Source organism: Dicentrarchus labrax, unplaced genomic scaffold (assembly GCF_905237075.1).
Source record: "Dicentrarchus labrax unplaced genomic scaffold, dlabrax2021, whole genome shotgun sequence".
Taxonomy (NCBI): Eukaryota; Metazoa; Chordata; class Actinopteri; family Moronidae; genus Dicentrarchus; species Dicentrarchus labrax.
Genome location: NW_026136714.1, coordinates 5,246,704 through 5,263,101, shown reverse-complemented (window position 1 = coordinate 5,263,101; position 16,398 = coordinate 5,246,704). Strand labels below are relative to the sequence as shown.

The window sequence follows — 16,398 nt, the reverse complement described above, 5'->3', positions numbered from 1 at the left end:
CACTGCAAGAGGCAATAAAACACTTAAGACATTAATCAGCAGCACCAATGTGAGGCAGGCACAAAAGCATTAAACACTTTAAGATGTGCAACATTAACTCCCAAAATAGTAGATCGGTACTGTGACAAGAAAGATGATATTTTCTGACTTAAAAAAAAGAATATTTAATCAATTAAATGAGGTGAAAGATTGTGTCAGCACAGAAAAAGAAAAGCCAGGTAGAGAAAGAAAACTGGACAATCTGAATTTATTTCAAGAGACTGTTAGCACAATTAAATGTGTTATTTTTATATACCTTTTCTATTCCACAAAGAGGTAATTTTGATGTAGCTTTTTCAGATTTCACACACACACGCACACGCACACGTACGCACGCACACAAACAACCAAGAGGGCTTATACAGCTTCCATCTGACAAACACTGTCCACGCGTGCCCAGGGACTCCAGCTGTTCTCATGAGGGTAAAACAGTACACTCAATATGAGCTCTTTAAACGTATCCTCTGATATTCTTTGTACATTTCATCCAACTTTTTCAACATTTGAAATTCAGCTCCTCCAAGCAAAGCTCCACAGGAGGAAAGATCTTTCTTTCCTCTCATCTGACCTCTAAACTTCTCCTCTCTCATCACAAAGACAGGTATAAGAGTCATAGGACTGTTTTTGTCAGTCTTCAGTGTTTAAGAAAAGTGGATCCCTGCAGAGTTGAATGCATGAAGCAGCCTGTGGATGAAAAAAAAACAACAACACTATTTAAACAGATCAAAACAGACGTTTACTGTAGCAGATTATTTGTGGGAATGCAGGGGTTGAAGAAACAAATAAGTAAATGTTCAACTTACACCATAAAGTCATCAATATCCATGGACCTGGCTCTCTTCTCACAGAAACCAGCCTCCTGCAAAACACTCTCAATCTTCTTGGTGATGCTGAAGTCTGCTGGGACTTCCTGTCAAGATGAAGGAGAAGACTTTGGATTGAAACTGGCCAATGAGTGACCATAAAAGTGACAGACTTCCAATTTTCTCATGTTACAGGTAACGACACTGACTGAGAGTCTGATATGACTGATATACTTTGACTCACCACATTGTGTACAGAGCAGTGAATTCTGTAATTCTTTTCCAGCAGCTGTTCTACCGCAGTGGACCTGGAACAACAAGATCAACGTGACCCTCTGGTTTTTTTCCACACACTCTTTTGACAGAACAGACTTGGACTCGGGTGACAGCGTTTGTAGCACACACTCACTTGAAAGCTGCATTGAGGGTTTTGTTTTTCCTTACAAAGGCGATTCTGACCAGACCATCCCACTCCTTTTGGGGGGGGTGAAGAAAAGAAAACAATAAATTAAATATTTATCAAATGTTTTGACCAACTGCCTTTTCACAGCATTAACTATTAACAGAGTCAAACCTCACCTGGAAGTTAACTGGAGGAGGAGGATTTTTCGGTTCTATCCTGACAACACTTGACTCGACTTTGGGAGGAGGACGGAAATTATTCTTCCCTACCTGATTGTGGGGGAAACATCAACACTGAGACCAAGTTGTCGCAAAACAGAAAACTCCTGGATTAAAATATACTAAAGGCTCCATCACGACGTTGTAGCGTCTCGAGAGAGCGCATACTGACCTTCATGAGATGGTCTACACGAGCCAGCAGTTGTGTGTTGATGGACAGTCTGCAATACAGCTTGTCTCCAGGGGGGGCCACCAGTCTCATTGCAAACTCTCTCTGGAACATCAACACGGCGCACCTGAACAAATGTAGAACAAACAGAAAATAAACGAGGAGATAAATGCTCAACGTGGACATACGAAGAACAGTAAAACACTCTCAGTGGGTCTCTGGTTGTTTCTTACCTGAAGAAAGGTCGATGCAGCAGGAGCTTGAAGACAAACGGTGAGGAAATCTGCAAAATTGGGAGAAAGTTTCCTATAAATGTACTGAATGATACCGAGTCAACCGTGTGCAGTGTGGAGGAAACAGGTCTTTACCTGGTATGGTAAGTTAGCCACACAGACGTCAAAAAACGGCAGATCTGTTTTGAGTACATCTCCAACTAATATTTGAAGTTTGGTCTGCATGGGCCTGTTGGAGAACACACAATGTCCTTTTTTTCAGATCACAGATTTACGTTAAATGTAGATATGTGAGGTGGCACGGTGCTGCTGATTCCACTCACGTGCACTGTACTCTTTTCTGAAGTTCAGCCACTAATCTGCTGTCCAACTCACAGGCCACCACCTGCAAACACACACATTTCTGTTACGACTGAAGAGTGACAATTATTTTATCACAAAAAAACCACAAAGATCACAATAGAAGAATGTGAAACGAACAAGTTGGAGACATGGAATTTCATCTTTGGCTGCAGATCAAGACAGATGGTGTAATAACTTTCTGTGGATTTGCTTTGAATTTACATTGGACTGTATTCAAAGTTAATGAGGAGCTACAGTGCAGTTGTAATACTCTAAAGAAAGTAGAAAGGTTGTGCTTTTTAAAGGCGGATAGTATTCATGGGTTGGTAAGAAGGTGGCAGAAATATATGTCGATTTATTCACAAACAAACAATAGTTGCTTGGAAAACTGTTTAAAATTAAAATACTTGTAACTTAAAAACATTATTGTGGTACATTGATCATGTTATGCATAAGACATTTCTAAAAGTGACATTAGAAATCAATAAGTTGTTTTATTTCCAAATGTTCAAACGTTTTTACAAAAACATAGGTCACTCATATGGACACTCCTATCACTTAGTCAGAAATGTGGCCACAATAGATCAATAAATTAAAAATTTTTTTTAAGGTTTTTTACCCGTTATCTATAAATAAATATGAATGTGTTAAATTTGACACCAAACCAGGGTGGCAGCTACTACCCAATGCCACCCCTGTAGATCCACCCCTGCACAACCAAAATGATGGGAAACAACATTTTTATTATTAAGGTATGGTTAAAATAAAAAACCCAGATAACACAAAACAGATTTTGACCAATTAAACGCCATTACTCTGCCATTTATATTTGATATGTGTTTAAAATGCTTTAAAAGTGAGCATGAAACAGACCCAGGACAAGGACAATACAATAAAGTCCATCTTTGGTTACAGAAGGCTTTACTTACTTCTGCCCTATTTCAGAGGCCGTAGGGAGAAATTCTGAATATTGATCAAGCAACAAGCAAACCGCAGTTTCAGGGTAATTAGACGAATGTTTGTTAATGCATTATCTGATTGCAGGATGAGTCAACTTTGATATCTCAACCAGATTACTTGAGGTTTTCGTGTGCAGCTCACCTTCTTGGACTTTTCCAGCAACTTCACTGTCATGTTACCAGTACCAGGTCCAACCTCCAGAACCACATCAGTCGGCCTCAGGGCAGCCTAAAAAACACAGCCACAACCAAAGCTTAGAAACACTGTGTATGATGATACAGTATTTGTTAATCGGACGGTTGTGTGTGTCAAAAACTCAATCATTATATTAACAACATACCTTCTCAATAATCCCGTTAACAATCAATGGATTCTTAAGGATGTGCTGGCCCATGCCAGTGTTGAACATGATTCCTGCAACAGACAGGATTGGGACAGTGTGTGTACTGGGCTTGTGAAGTAAAGCAATTTATGGTAAAATACTGAAAATCTATTTCCTTTTACAATTCCAATTTCAATTTTTTTTGCATAAATAAATACGTCCACATTATCAGGACACGTTTAGTCCATGAGTCAGAATCTCAACACATTTTTGGAGCTCAGTATCAACATATATATAAAATAGTCCTGCAGCTTTACGTATTTCAAATTTAAGATGAACTCCTGGCTAAAATCAACCTAATAATGTACCCATCATGCATAAATGCAAACACTTGTGTTTTAATGTAATGTTCTTGTTGTTGTGGCGTTGTTGCTGATGTTTCTGTTGTATACTGAATATGTACATATATTTATACTACAGTGTTAATGTCTGTTTGCAGTCCAGAGACTACAGGTGTAAATTAACTCATAGCTCACTCTGGTGCAGCAAAGTAGCTGTGCACGGTCCCTGATAAACACACACACAAATAAATAAATGAAACCTGGGATCAAAACTGTTGTTTTGTTACATTGTCATTACAATATCGATCAAGGAATGAAAGAATAGTAGTATTAATATTTCAAGAAAGACGAGTTGATAGCTTTATAGTTAATAGTCAATCTTAAACTCAAAATACAAATAATGCAGAAAACTAAATTTGTACACATCTGATTCACAATAGTGGACATAAACTGGTTGTTGGGTGGACACTTTGTTTGCCGAAGTAACCACAAGACACTCAACAATCTAACAGATATATTAAACAATGTGGTGTATGTTATGTGCATTTGCGGTTAAGTGGAGACACTTCAAACAACGATTTTCTGAATTGAGTTTGGTTTTAGTCTCACTTAACTAAATAACGAAGGTTAATAACACTCCGTAACAAACATCTAACGTCAACACAGGCGACACACGTGTGTTTGGTCTTTCACACTGATATGGTAAGAGTTGAAAACATTGTATTGTGCCGACATGATGACTAACTTTGACTTTAAAGCCCATCTTCTTCCAGCAGCTGACAGTGTTTGCTATCACGCTAACGCCAACCGCTCCTCTGGTGAAACATACCTTGGTTTTTGACCTCCTGGTGCTGCCTGCTTTTCTTCTCCGCCTTGACCTTCGGCATTTTTACTCGGTTTTTATTTCGTTTTAAGATCCAGGAAACACAATTTTCAAACAATTTTCCTAACTCTATCTCTCCGGGATGGGAACACACGTGTAGACCCCTTTTTTTTTTTTTTCTTCTTCTTCTTCACTGACAGGAAGTGTTGTAGGTTTTAAAAGCTTTCTTCGCCTCCTGTGTCGCCCTCTAGTGGCAGCTGGACGTCACTTACATTGCCTTAAAAACAAATCATACTCCTGTAACAGTTTTTATCGATTATTTATTAGACAATACAATACAGGAACATACAAATATAACATAAATGGATTATTTCTCTAATCAGAGATGGGAAATTCCTCCAGTGTCATGGCGATGTCTCGAAGTTTGGGATCATCCAGCCAGTTGACTTTACAGGCCAGGAGGATGCCCTGAAAAGAGACGTTTACATTTATACACAATACACAATACAATCAGTGTATGCATTAACCAGTTCCAAACATTGTACTGACACATAGTGTATTTTCTTTCCTGCAAAACTTACCCTGAGGACGTTCTGTGTCATGATGGCCATCTTTTTATATTTCTCCAGGTTGGCCTGACCTTTCTCCAACGCAGCTTTGTACTTCTCTGTATCTGGGTGCTCTTTCTTGGACATCATCTCCTCCATCTCTTTCATTTTCTCATGGGTGAGTCGTTTCATCTCTACACACACACACACACACACACGATAATTTGTCAAAACACTGGACTGTGGAAAAACTAAATCAAACTTTAATACTCCTTTTGTTGTAAACCATACGACATACCAAGCCTCTTCTTCTGTATTTCCGTGATTTCATCTTGAAGATCTCTTGACTCCTGTTAACAAAACATCGAGTCCGGTCCAGAATTAATTATCACAATTTCACGTAACACTAAATTTCATTAACACATCTTGATTTGTGGCAGCAAATATTTAAATTTGTATGACCTTCTCTCACATCTGACCAATAATTGTAAACAAATCTATATTATCAGACCATCAAGAACAAAGTGATATTACTATTATTGATTGGTAGTACAGTACAGTACAGTACAGTTGTTGGTGTCCTGGGTCTGCGGGAGTAATTAGAAAACATAATTATCTGGTTTGCAGAAACCCTTTTTAACTGCCATAAGAAGTGTTTATAGTCACTTAACAACTAATCTGCCATCTAACTTGTCACCCACAGACAGTAAACAACCTCAGTACCATTTTATCTGATGTCAAAGTGCAGTTATACAACAATTTCATATTATTGTTTTAAAATAGGTCATTTCAGTACAGGCAAAACACTTCATAAAGACACAATGAATGATGAGGCTGCTTACTTGCTGAAGCTGTTTTATGTGTGAACAAAGAGCCACGCAGCGATCACTCACAGCTTTCAGGGCACTGAGAAAAACACAAGTGTGTGACACAATTATGAAAAAAATAAATAAATATGTATGTTAGTTGTGTTTTAATATGTTGTAAATTGACTTACTCTGCTTCTGAATCATTCTTTTTCAGTTTTTCTCCAATAGCGTGCCACATCTGCATTCTGAAAGACACCCGTTAGATCAATGATTTGTCAAAGTTAACCGATTCTGTATATTCTTTGTGTAAATAACTTGTATTATTATATACAGGAAAAGGATAAGGCATTGTTTTACCTGTGCAGTGTCAATGTGCTGTTAAAATGAATTGTCTTGACTTTTTCCAGCTCATCGACGTAATCTGGCCTGCAATATTTAATGAAAAATATATGTTAACAGTCTATTTATACTAATTAAATCTAATCATATATTTGGTTTAAATTCTAGATCCACATCAAAAGGCTAATTTTAAATACTCACAAGTCTCTCTCAGCTTCAGATGTACTGCAGGATCTCTTACTTTTTCCTGTTACAGGAAACATGATATTAATGCCTTGTTTGTGTACTTAATGAAACTACAATATGATGAAAGTAATGCACATAGTTACAAACCTGCATGGAGCTGTACTGCCATCTCAAAGCACTGGTTGGACATCTGCTGTTTTATTCTGAAAAGACAAGTCATTTAAACAATTATAAAGACTCTAATCACTGTCTTATCACAAGAGCTAATGTGATTTCATAGGCTCATGATTCAACTGGATGAAAGGTGAGTGTTTAAAACACTGCTGTTGGGGTGTAATTAATCAAATAAGCCTTTTGTAAACTGAATAATAATAGAGATGTAAAAGCATAATGTGGAGTTAGAACCTCAGCATGTCTGTAGGCGATGTGTCCTTCTGTCCGGTGGAGCCGTCAGGAGCAGGACCATCATTCAGTACCACAGCCTCCACCATGTGGTTGAGGTTCCCCACATTGTCAGAGGAGTCCATCACAGTGACAGTGAAGGAGCCTGGAAGGGACAACCCAAACCAAAGAGAAAGTCTGTGTGAGATTACCTGGGTTTGATCCAAGGAGCACAACCACTGAACCAATTTAATATTGTTCACCCAAAAGAAAATGAATTATTACTCATTTGTTACTGAATTTGCTTAACTAATACTCAAGCAATAAACATGTAGAAGAGTCACACTGAATATTAAATGAAAGTTTAGTGTAAATCAGATTCGAACTACAAGGTTAATCTGAAAAGGTAAACACACAAAGTGGATGTGTAGAATGGAACAACCTAAGAAACAGGTTTTACTTTAGTTTTTAGAATAATAGTATTTTCAATCAGTCTTCAAGTAAAAGTTGGCTTACAACAACATAAATATACTGAATTATAAGTAAACATATTTCAGTAAAATTTTACTTTTATCAGGAAAGTGTACTTCGTCCTTTATTATATATTAAAATATTATATTTACGAGCTAATACTTTACCAAGTATGAAGCATTTTAAGTGTGTAGAAGTTCAACCGCGTTACAAACTGTTGAGTAAATTAATACTTTTTAAAGATGATCCTATTAAAGATCAGGAAAAGATTTAAGTTGTGAAAAGCTGTCCTGCAGAACTTTTTGTGAATTAAAAGTCTGTGTATGTAAAAACATACAACATAAAATAATGTCTCTGTGATGGAGCAGAACATAAAGGAGAAGTTCAAATCAAACTTCAAAACAATAGTTTGATTACTATGTAACGTTACTGTGGTGTGTTGGTATATCTTACCTTGTTTGATTGAGGTTAAAATAAAATTAGAATAAAATAAAGCCAGCGGCAGTAACGTCACTCTGACGTTAAAGGGTTAATTAGCCCTTTTTCTCTGACAACGTAAAAGTTATTTACTATGATTTCAAAATAAAACGTTTTGCATTAACTTTACAAAAGCTTTCAGCGGCTGTCACAAACAAAACATCAGAAAACAACAACATCACTGTCAATTAACGCCGTTCAATCGGTCGCAGGTTTTGTTTACTTCCATTTTCACTCCGAAACCCCCGCCAGGAAGTGACGCCACGTTGAACGCTCCCGGTCGATGCTGCAGCGGCGCCTGCAGGCCGGGAGTGGGAGGTGAAGGTCGGTTCATCTGGAAAGGGAGCCAGCTGCACACTAAAGTTTCTTCTCTTCGACAATTATTAGCTAACTTACACACGGATAAGGAGCTCAAGATTAGTGGTGTCATTGTTTATGGAGGTTTAGAGCGTCTAAAGGTTGATGTTATGAATGATCTATTATGCAATGTCCAAACATTTTGTTGTGGTATTCTGTATATAAGAAAAACATAAATGTGTTAAATTATCATTTAATTTTTTAAACGCAAAATAAGGCTAGTAACTATTCATTCTAAATAATTAATGCTTAATGTATTTTTTACATACTTTGTTGTCACTGTGTAAATGTTTGACGTCTCTCATGCAGTGTCTGTTCATTACATTGTTCAAATGTCATAATAGACTATTAGAAAATAGGAAAATAGTGCCATTAGACTTTCTGTTTAACAGTCTTTATACATTTATTAAAACCTCTTTAAGTTAATTTAATTGAACCCGTATTTTAGATGTGTTTGTTTGTTTTGTTTATTTGTTTGTTTGTGTTCTCCTTTCATGGAATCATTATTATATATTGATAATACTGTTATATTATATGAAGATGTTAATAAAGGTTAAAATAAGATTTATGAATGATTGCCTTAGATTGTAAATTTAAATTCCATACAATAAAAAAATGGACAAAAAAACTCAGTTAATAAATAAATAATAAATTGATATGATCCACTCACGGCTCGCACGCATTCAAGGCTCTACTTTACTTTACTCTTGTTTTATTTTAACCATATTTTAATAATATTCTCTCACTGCTCACTGCGGCGTTTGCTTTATGTCTCACACACTGTGGCCTCTCAATCTCGTGAGATCGTCGTGATCTCGTTGCAGCGTGACGTAAAATCCGTTCCCGTTTATTCTGCGCAGGCCTGGTCCTGAACTTTGCACAGACTCAGAGACATTGATAGCGATGGGGAGCAAGAAGAGAAGGGTGAGAAACATAAACGTTATTATGCAACAAAATACAGAGAAATGGTTTACTCAGTTTCTGTCTTTCATACTGTCCTCTCAGGTCCAGTTTCAGTTTGATACGACATAAAACAGAGAAAAGCAAGACATCTCCTTATCTAAAAGGATGAAAACAGCATTTCATTTTTGCATGAAAAATATTTTTAATGATTAATCGATTATTGAAAAAATATTTCTTTAACAATTGACTAATGAATTATTAATTGTTGCAAGTGTTTTGTCAATGTTCACTTGTTTAAGCATAGTAATAACTATATTACTGATGTGGAATCCAAGCACTAAATGCTACATATTTAAGTATTAAGTATTTTTGCATACTACATAGCTTTGTGTGTATGTGTGCACACAGGGTATCTTGGAGCGGCTGAATGCTGGGGAGGTGGTTGTAGGCGATGGAGGTTATGTGATGCAGCTAGAGCGACGTGGCTATGTGAAGGCGGGACACTGGACACCTGAGGCTGCTGTTGAACATCCTGAAGCAGGTACATGTTACCTACTCATTTATTATCATAGCATAAGTTGATTATTTAAATCTGCATATTTGTTTTTTTGTTTCTCTGTCAGTGCGTCAGTTGCACAGGGAGTTTCTGAGAGCAGGAGCCAATGTGCTTCAGACATTCACCTTTTACTGTAGCGAGGATAAGCTGGAGATCAGTGGCAATGTCACCAACATCACCGTCAGTGAAAAAAACTCTATCGGACATATTCTAATAACACCCTCAACCGGTTTGCCGTATTGCACCTGATGAAAATGATCCTAACATCAGTCTGGTATCAATCTGCTCTTGTCTGATCCAGGGGGCCCAGATCAATGAGGCAGCCTGTGACCTGGCCAGGGAGGTAGCCAATGAGGATGATGCACTGGTCGCTGGGTGTGTGTCTAAGACTCCATGCTATGTGAAGAGTCACAGTGAGGCTGAGGTCAAGGCCATCTTTAAGAAACAGATGGATGACTTCCTCAAAAAGGACATTGATTTCTTCATAGTGGAGGTATGAGCAGCACCCTTTAGGAATAACTGTACAAAAGATGGCAATGTGCATAAATTCAGTGTTCTTTTATGTCTTTTTGTCCCAAGTTTAAGGTTTAATAATTCAAATCTACAATCCTCCTGCAGTTTGTTGATCATGTGGAAGAGGCAGGCTGGGCAGTGGAGGTGTTGAAGACCAGCGGTAAACCAGTGGGTGCAACATTGTGTATCTCCCCTCATGGAGACATGCACGGAGTCCCACCTGGAGAGTGTGCTGTCAGGCTCGTCAAAGCTGGTACACTGACCTCCTCTGATGTGATACTTTCGGTTGGCATGTCTGTCATCATGTTCTAGCTGTATAACCTGAATGTTTTTTATGTGTATTTGATCATGTGCAGGAGCTGATATTGTTGGAGTAAACTGCCACTTGGACCCTCTGACGTGCATTCGTACAGTGAAGTTGATGAAAGAGGGATTAGAGAAAGCGGGTCTCAAAGCCCATCTCATGATCCAGCCACTGGGCTTTCACACACCTGAGTGCAACTTGGGTGGATACACCAGCCTACCTGAGTACCCCTTCGGTCAGCAATTGTATATTTCTTTTGTGCAGAATAAAGAAAAAGATAATATATTAATTAATAATATTAATATTGTTTCATATTCAATTACATTATTATTATTCCAGCACATTCATGTTATATATTTTATGTGTTTGTTTTTGCACTAAACAGCAAACTAAAACTGCAGATGGTGCACTAAGATCTAAAAGAGATCACAAATATTTACATAACTGTCAAAAAGGGCGGGGATCTGCACTGAGTCAGTAATTCAATGCTTCTGCTCAAATAATTCAACCAAGCCTTTTGGAGAATCTGTGTGATTGTTAGTCTGCAGACTGTATTTGTATATATTTAATTAAGTACTTATACTGTATGTAAACTCTACATATGTGCAGTTTGATGACATGGATGTGACAAAATCAATACAACTAAATGCCCAGACTTAAATATTTAATTCCCCTCTCAGCAATGGAGACCAGAGCAATCACCCGCTGGGACATCCATAAATATGCCAGAGAGGCTTACAATGCTGGAATTCGCTACATTGGTGGCTGCTGTGGATTTGAGCCCTACCATATCAGAGCTATAGCAGAGGAGCTGGCTGCAGAGAGAGGATTCCTCCCACCAGCTTCAGAGAAGCATGGACTCTGGGGAGCTGCTCTAGAGATGCACACTAAACCCTGGGTCAGAGCCAGGTAAGACTGAGCAAAAACACAGCTAACGCATTAAAAATTAAACTGCATTAAACAGTTAATGGCAAAATAATGGGAAATTTGAATGCGTGTGTTCCTGCTTTGCACAAGTGCTGGTTTAGAACTGACTAATAAACCAAAATCTGTTTTAGGGCTCGTCGAGAGTACTGGGAAAACCTTTTGCCTGCTTCTGGACGTCCGAAATGCCCGTCCATGGCCACACCAGAAGATGATTATGAAAAACAGCTGAAATCTAACATACCAACATAATCTCATGTTTACACTAAACAGTTTTTTGTATTCTTTATATGTCTGACTTTTTCATATCAAGAATGATAATAAAAACTCAAGAATTCAATCCATTTATTTTTACAGTATTATTTGGCAGACTATAAACCTAATAACCAATTGTAAAAAAAAAAACAGAAACAGTTGGAGTTTTTCTAGTTAAAACACTTTTTAGTTGTAAATCATTTTCATAGACTTATATCTGTTGATTGATTATTGTAATCTGCTGCTAGATAGTTTAATGAATAATAAATAAACACGTTGCTTTTCGAACAATCCTGTTTCGTTAAGAATATGTATTTGTTACTGTATGTAGATATTAGATTTAGCAAGTGATGTGGCCCAACTTACCTTGTAAGTACTATTAGCATAAGACACCTCTTCTGATTTTTAGTACAACCACTGACACTGTTATTAACAAAAATACTTTGCTGCTTTTTTGTTGTTTTATTTAATGTATTAATTCCCCTTATGTCACAATGTAGATGCCCTTTTTCCTTTACATAGAAGTTTTATATGCAATTGGATTTACTTATACTCTGATTAAAGTAAGAGGGAAAAGGAACAGAAAGGGTAAGGGGCGGATCTTTGAGATGAAAAGGGGGAGTGCAGCTGTTGGAACTGCAGGTGTACTGCCCACTCAGCCTCTGTTAGCTGCAGCAGTCCTAAACTACAGTAGTGTCCCTGTTTCAGTGTTTCTGGGTTCCTGATTGAGCTCAAACGAGTCTTGATTACACTTTCTTTAAAGTTTTGCAAGCTACCCGGGGACATTATTTACGATGGAGAGCAAGAGGAAGGTAAGTCAAAGAAATATAAAAAGCTATCTCTTGTTTAGACCCGAGCAGGTAGTCTTATCTCTCATGTAGTTTGTGAACATTGTTGACTGAACGGGTCAAAACACCAGAGCAAATTAAAAGCTTAAACACTGCATTTGCAAAGAGAAATTTCCTGCAAAATGTTAATTTAAAATGTTAAAAGGGACTGTGAGCTGAGGATGTTCATCACACTGCTTTTACAGTTTTATCATTAATATTCAGATGTAGATGATTTGGATGATTACGGAAATAGCACATTTCCTGAGCCCTGGAACAGGTCCATGCCTGGAATTATTTACCAGGGGAGATTAGCAGGGGAAAATGTTGCATCATATTAACTATTTACAGTGGTGGAAAGTAACTAAGCACATTTACTCAAGTACTGTACTTGAATACAGTTTTGTGGTACTTGTACTTGAGTTTTTCCTATAGTATTGTGCTACTTTATAATTCTTCTCTACACTTTTGAAGGGTCTTCCAACAATATTTTACTTTTTGCTTCACTACATTTATTTGACAGCTTTAGTTACTAGTTACTTTGAAGATTCAGATTAATAGTACAGACATAAATCAACTAATATAGTATGTGTTATAGACTGAACTACCCAGCAGTATACAAAGCAGTTAGCCACACTTTTACCAGCTGTACCATTATGCAAATGCTATGTTTCATTTGTGCATTGACATAGTAGTAGTTAACCCGAGAGGCCTCTTCAGAGTTATTCACACTTGGCATACTTTATGTTTGGAGGCTTTGTTGTTGATAAGATGGAGACCTTGTGGGTGTTCCAGACTCAACTCATAAAAATAAATTACAAACAACATTGACCAAGGGTTACCCACATTGTAGCTAGCATGATTATACATGATTTTGTATGTATGTAGGCATTTTACTTGTAACAGAGTACACAGTGGTATTTCTATTTTTACGCAAGTGAAAAATCTGAGTTGTTCCTTCTCTGCTGACTATACAGAATATCATTAAATAGGCTGGCAAGCAGTAAGGAAGAATCAGTAATGTGACCATGTTGACAACTGTTTAACATGTTGGCTTACTTATTGATTATGTGTTGTAAATCTGAATGCAGTATTTTTTTGAGTATTACAAACTGTGTACGGCACTATAAGAGACTCGAACCATTTCCAGGAGACGTGGAAACCTTATTTCGTTTAAAATGACATGTGAGTTTATTATGACATGCCTGTTTGAGGCCATCATACCTGAGTTGCATGTTCTTAAACTCATCTCTGCATTTCAGGGGACATTTGCCAAACATAATAGTGGGTGCATGCTTTTAATGAGTACACTAAATAGCCACGTGTGTGTGTGTGTGTGTGTGTGTGTGTGTGTGTGTGTGTGTGTGTGTGTGTGTGTGTGTGTGTACTTTCAGGGTATCTTGGAGCGACTAAATGCTGGGGAGGTCATTGTAGGAGATGGAGGTTATGTGATTCAACTAGAGCGACGAGGTTATGTGAAGGGTGGACACTGGACACCTGAAGCAGCTGTTGAACACCCTGAAGCAGGTATAAACCTGTCCATGGTTGGATGAACTGGTTAGGGGGCCTGGGCCAAAAGTCTAGTCAACTCACATTTTTAGCCCTATTTATTTGTGCAGAATCTGTCTGCCTGAGTATTTCAAATAAACCACTCCTCTCTTGTCTTTCTCTCTCTTTCTGTGTCTCTGTCAGTGCGGCAGCTGCACAGAGAGTTCCTGAGAGCAGGATCTAATGTGCTTCAGACATTCACCTTCTACTGTAGTGAGGATAAGCTGGAGATGAGTGGAAATGTCACTGACATCACCGTCAGTACAAAACCTTTGTAGTCATATTAAAAAATCTGATGACACATTTATTCTGTTTACATTACATGATGACAACAATGCTGACATCAGTCTGGTATCAGTCCAATCTGCTCTTGTCTGATCCAGGGGGCCCAGATCAATGAGGCAGCCTGTGACCTGGCCAGGGACGTAGCCAAAGAGGGTGATGCATTGGTTGCTGGAGGTGTGTCTCAGACTCCCTGCTATGTGAAGAGTCACAGTGAGGCTGAGGTGAAAGCCATCTTTAAGAAACAGATGGAGGATTTCCTCAAGAAGGACATTGATTTCTTTATAGCAGAGGTAGGACTAGCTAGAGGGATAGGTGTGTGCAATCGATTGCAATGTGCTTAAACCTGCATTAATCATTATTTTTGATCTCAACATTGAATGACAGTTTTGTTTCTAATAAACTCTGATAAACCCACTTTATACTTCCTGCCCAACACAAAATAGACCCACGAAGTTAGCAACTAGCTTGGGAAAAATGGTGGAGCATGTAACAAAGCCAGATATTTTTCCCATTGGTGGAGAACAGACCTTAACTAAAACCACGTAGCACATTGACTGCTTTAATGTTTGCATGCATATTTTTTCTACAGTACTTTGAACATGTGGAAGAGGCAGGCTGGGCAGTGGAGGTGTTGAAGACCAGCGGTAAACCAGTGGGTGCAACATTGTGTATCTCCCCTTACGGAGACATGCACGGAGTCCCACCTGGAGAGTGTGCTGTCAGACTCGTCAAAGCTGGTACACTGACCTCCTCTGATGTGATACTTAAAGTTAGCAAGTCTGACATCATGTTCTAGCTGTGAAACCTGAATTTGTTTCATATGTGTATGTGATGTGCAGGAGCGGACATTGTTGGAATAAACTGCCACTTGGACCCTCTGACGTGCGTTCGTACAGTGAAGTTGATGAAAGAGGGATTGGAAAAAGCTGGTCTCAAAGCCCATCTCATGATCCAGCCACTGGGCTTTCACACACCTGAGTGCAACCACACTGGATACCTCAGCCTACCTGAGTTCCCCTTCGGTCAGCTTCTTCTTTTTCTGTAGGATGAAGAAAAAATTAAATATGTTGAAAAATAGTTTTGGTTTGCATTTTGTATACTTAATGTAAGTCTAAACATGTGAGTGTAGAGTTCATGTATTTCTACCTTTTTTAACTCATCATATGTGCAGTTTGATGATTACAACAACAAAATCAACATAACCTAATGCCCAGACTTAAATATTAATCTCCCCTCTCAGCACTGGAGACCAGAGCAATTACCCGCTGGGACATCCATAAATACGCCAGAGAGGCTTACAATGCTGGAATTCGCTACATTGGTGGCTGCTGTGGATTTGAGCCCTACCATATCAGAGCTATAGCAGAGGAGCTGGCTGCAGAGAGAGGATTCCTCCCACCAGCTTCAGAGAAGCATGGACTCTGGGGAGCTGCTCTAGAGATGCACACTAAACCCTGGGTCAGAGCCAGGTAAGACTGAGCAGGACCAGTTCCTGCCCTCTTCAGATTAGGCTCTGCAGAAGCGTTGATTTACAACCAACTAAACTACCAAATTTTGTCTTAGGGCTCGTCGAGAGTACTGGGAAAACCTTTTGCCTGCTTCTGGACGTCCGAAATGCCCATCCATGGCCACACCAGAAGATGATTATGAAAAACAGCTGAAATCTAACATACCAACATAATCTCATGTTTACACTATACAGTTTTTTGTATTCTTTATATGTCTGACTTTTTCATATCAAGAATGATAATAAAAACTCAAGAATTCAATCCATTTATTTTTACAGTATTATTTGGCAGACTATAAACCTAATAACCAATTGTAAAAACAAACAAACAAACACAGTTGGAGTTTTTCTAGTTAAAACACTTTTTAGTTGTAAATCATTTTCATAGACTTATATTTGTTGATTGATTATTGTAATCTGCTGCTAAATAGTTTATTTATTAATTTGTTGTTAAGTTGCTAAAATGTGCTGCTAACTTTTTATTGACATTGTTGGAGGCTTTTTGCCTTAATTGGATAGGAACAGCTTAAGAGAAACAGGAAAGGGGGAAGAAAG

The 16,398-nt window shown here is 38.2% G+C and overlaps 4 protein-coding genes across 4 annotated transcripts; 2 read left to right on the top strand and 2 right to left on the bottom strand.

Annotated features, from left to right (window-relative positions):
- Positions 1 to 230: 230 nt before the first annotated feature.
- On the bottom strand, positions 231 to 4,833 carry dimt1l (DIM1 dimethyladenosine transferase 1-like (S. cerevisiae)). Its single transcript, XM_051422967.1, has 12 exons — positions 4,660 to 4,833; positions 3,508 to 3,581; positions 3,309 to 3,395; positions 2,189 to 2,250; positions 2,001 to 2,094; positions 1,866 to 1,915; positions 1,636 to 1,759; positions 1,422 to 1,514; positions 1,252 to 1,316; positions 1,087 to 1,150; positions 843 to 949; positions 231 to 723 (listed from the first exon to the last, which is right to left on the bottom strand). The coding sequence occupies exons 1-12, from the start codon at positions 4,715 to 4,717 to the stop codon at positions 681 to 683; spliced, it is 921 nt and encodes a 306-aa protein (XP_051278927.1). The 5' UTR covers positions 4,718 to 4,833; the 3' UTR covers positions 231 to 680.
- A 123-nt stretch (positions 4,834 to 4,956) lies between these two features.
- On the bottom strand, positions 4,957 to 8,139 carry cenph (centromere protein H). The gene is made up of 10 exons (XM_051422968.1): positions 7,841 to 8,139; positions 6,941 to 7,082; positions 6,683 to 6,738; positions 6,551 to 6,596; positions 6,368 to 6,436; positions 6,199 to 6,255; positions 6,044 to 6,107; positions 5,500 to 5,551; positions 5,235 to 5,395; positions 4,957 to 5,121 (listed from the first exon to the last, which is right to left on the bottom strand). Exons 2-10 carry the CDS (start codon positions 7,060 to 7,062, stop codon positions 5,029 to 5,031), a joined length of 720 nt encoding a protein of 239 aa, XP_051278928.1. The 5' UTR covers positions 7,063 to 7,082; positions 7,841 to 8,139; the 3' UTR covers positions 4,957 to 5,028.
- A 909-nt stretch (positions 8,140 to 9,048) lies between these two features.
- Positions 9,049 to 11,765, top strand: LOC127376251 (betaine--homocysteine S-methyltransferase 1-like). Its single transcript, XM_051422965.1, has 8 exons — positions 9,049 to 9,145; positions 9,533 to 9,665; positions 9,748 to 9,860; positions 9,982 to 10,173; positions 10,299 to 10,446; positions 10,550 to 10,732; positions 11,178 to 11,406; positions 11,556 to 11,765. Exons 1-8 carry the CDS (start codon positions 9,125 to 9,127, stop codon positions 11,671 to 11,673), a joined length of 1,137 nt encoding a protein of 378 aa, XP_051278925.1. The 5' UTR covers positions 9,049 to 9,124; the 3' UTR covers positions 11,674 to 11,765.
- A 554-nt stretch (positions 11,766 to 12,319) lies between these two features.
- Positions 12,320 to 16,105, top strand: LOC127376252 (betaine--homocysteine S-methyltransferase 1-like). The gene is made up of 8 exons (XM_051422966.1): positions 12,320 to 12,488; positions 13,898 to 14,030; positions 14,196 to 14,308; positions 14,435 to 14,626; positions 14,926 to 15,073; positions 15,176 to 15,358; positions 15,577 to 15,805; positions 15,900 to 16,105. Exons 1-8 carry the CDS (start codon positions 12,471 to 12,473, stop codon positions 16,015 to 16,017), a joined length of 1,134 nt encoding a protein of 377 aa, XP_051278926.1. The 5' UTR covers positions 12,320 to 12,470; the 3' UTR covers positions 16,018 to 16,105.
- The last annotated feature ends 293 nt before the right edge of the window (positions 16,106 to 16,398 follow it).

Bases quoted from the DNA above. Each gene is read 5' to 3' on its own strand.
- dimt1l (XM_051422967.1), bottom strand. From the start codon at position 4,717: ATGCCGAAGGTCAAGGCGGAGAAGAAAAGCAGGCAGCACCAGGAGGTC. The intron at 2,095-2,188 runs GTGAGTGGAATC...GTTCTCCAACAG, and splicing joins CAGAAAAGAGTACAGTGCAC to GCCCATGCAGACCAAACTTC. The intron at 950-1,086 runs GTGAGTCAAAGT...TCATCTTGACAG, and splicing joins ACTGCTCTGTACACAATGTG to GAAGTCCCAGCAGACTTCAG.
- cenph (XM_051422968.1), bottom strand. From the start codon at position 7,062: ATGGACTCCTCTGACAATGTGGGGAACCTCAACCACATGGTGGAGGCT. The intron at 6,108-6,198 runs GTAAGTCAATTT...TGTTTTTCTCAG, and splicing joins AAGAATGATTCAGAAGCAGA to TGCCCTGAAAGCTGTGAGTG. The intron at 5,396-5,499 runs GTATGTCGTATG...GTGTGTGTGTAG, and splicing joins AATACAGAAGAAGAGGCTTG to AGATGAAACGACTCACCCAT.
- LOC127376251 (XM_051422965.1), top strand. From the start codon at position 9,125: ATGGGGAGCAAGAAGAGAAGG. The intron at 9,861-9,981 runs GTCAGTGAAAAA...TGTCTGATCCAG, and splicing joins GCAATGTCACCAACATCACC to GGGGCCCAGATCAATGAGGC. The intron at 11,407-11,555 runs GTAAGACTGAGC...AATCTGTTTTAG, and splicing joins AAACCCTGGGTCAGAGCCAG to GGCTCGTCGAGAGTACTGGG.
- LOC127376252 (XM_051422966.1), top strand. The intron at 14,031-14,195 runs GTATAAACCTGT...TGTCTCTGTCAG, and splicing joins TGTTGAACACCCTGAAGCAG to TGCGGCAGCTGCACAGAGAG. The intron at 14,309-14,434 runs GTCAGTACAAAA...TGTCTGATCCAG, and splicing joins GAAATGTCACTGACATCACC to GGGGCCCAGATCAATGAGGC.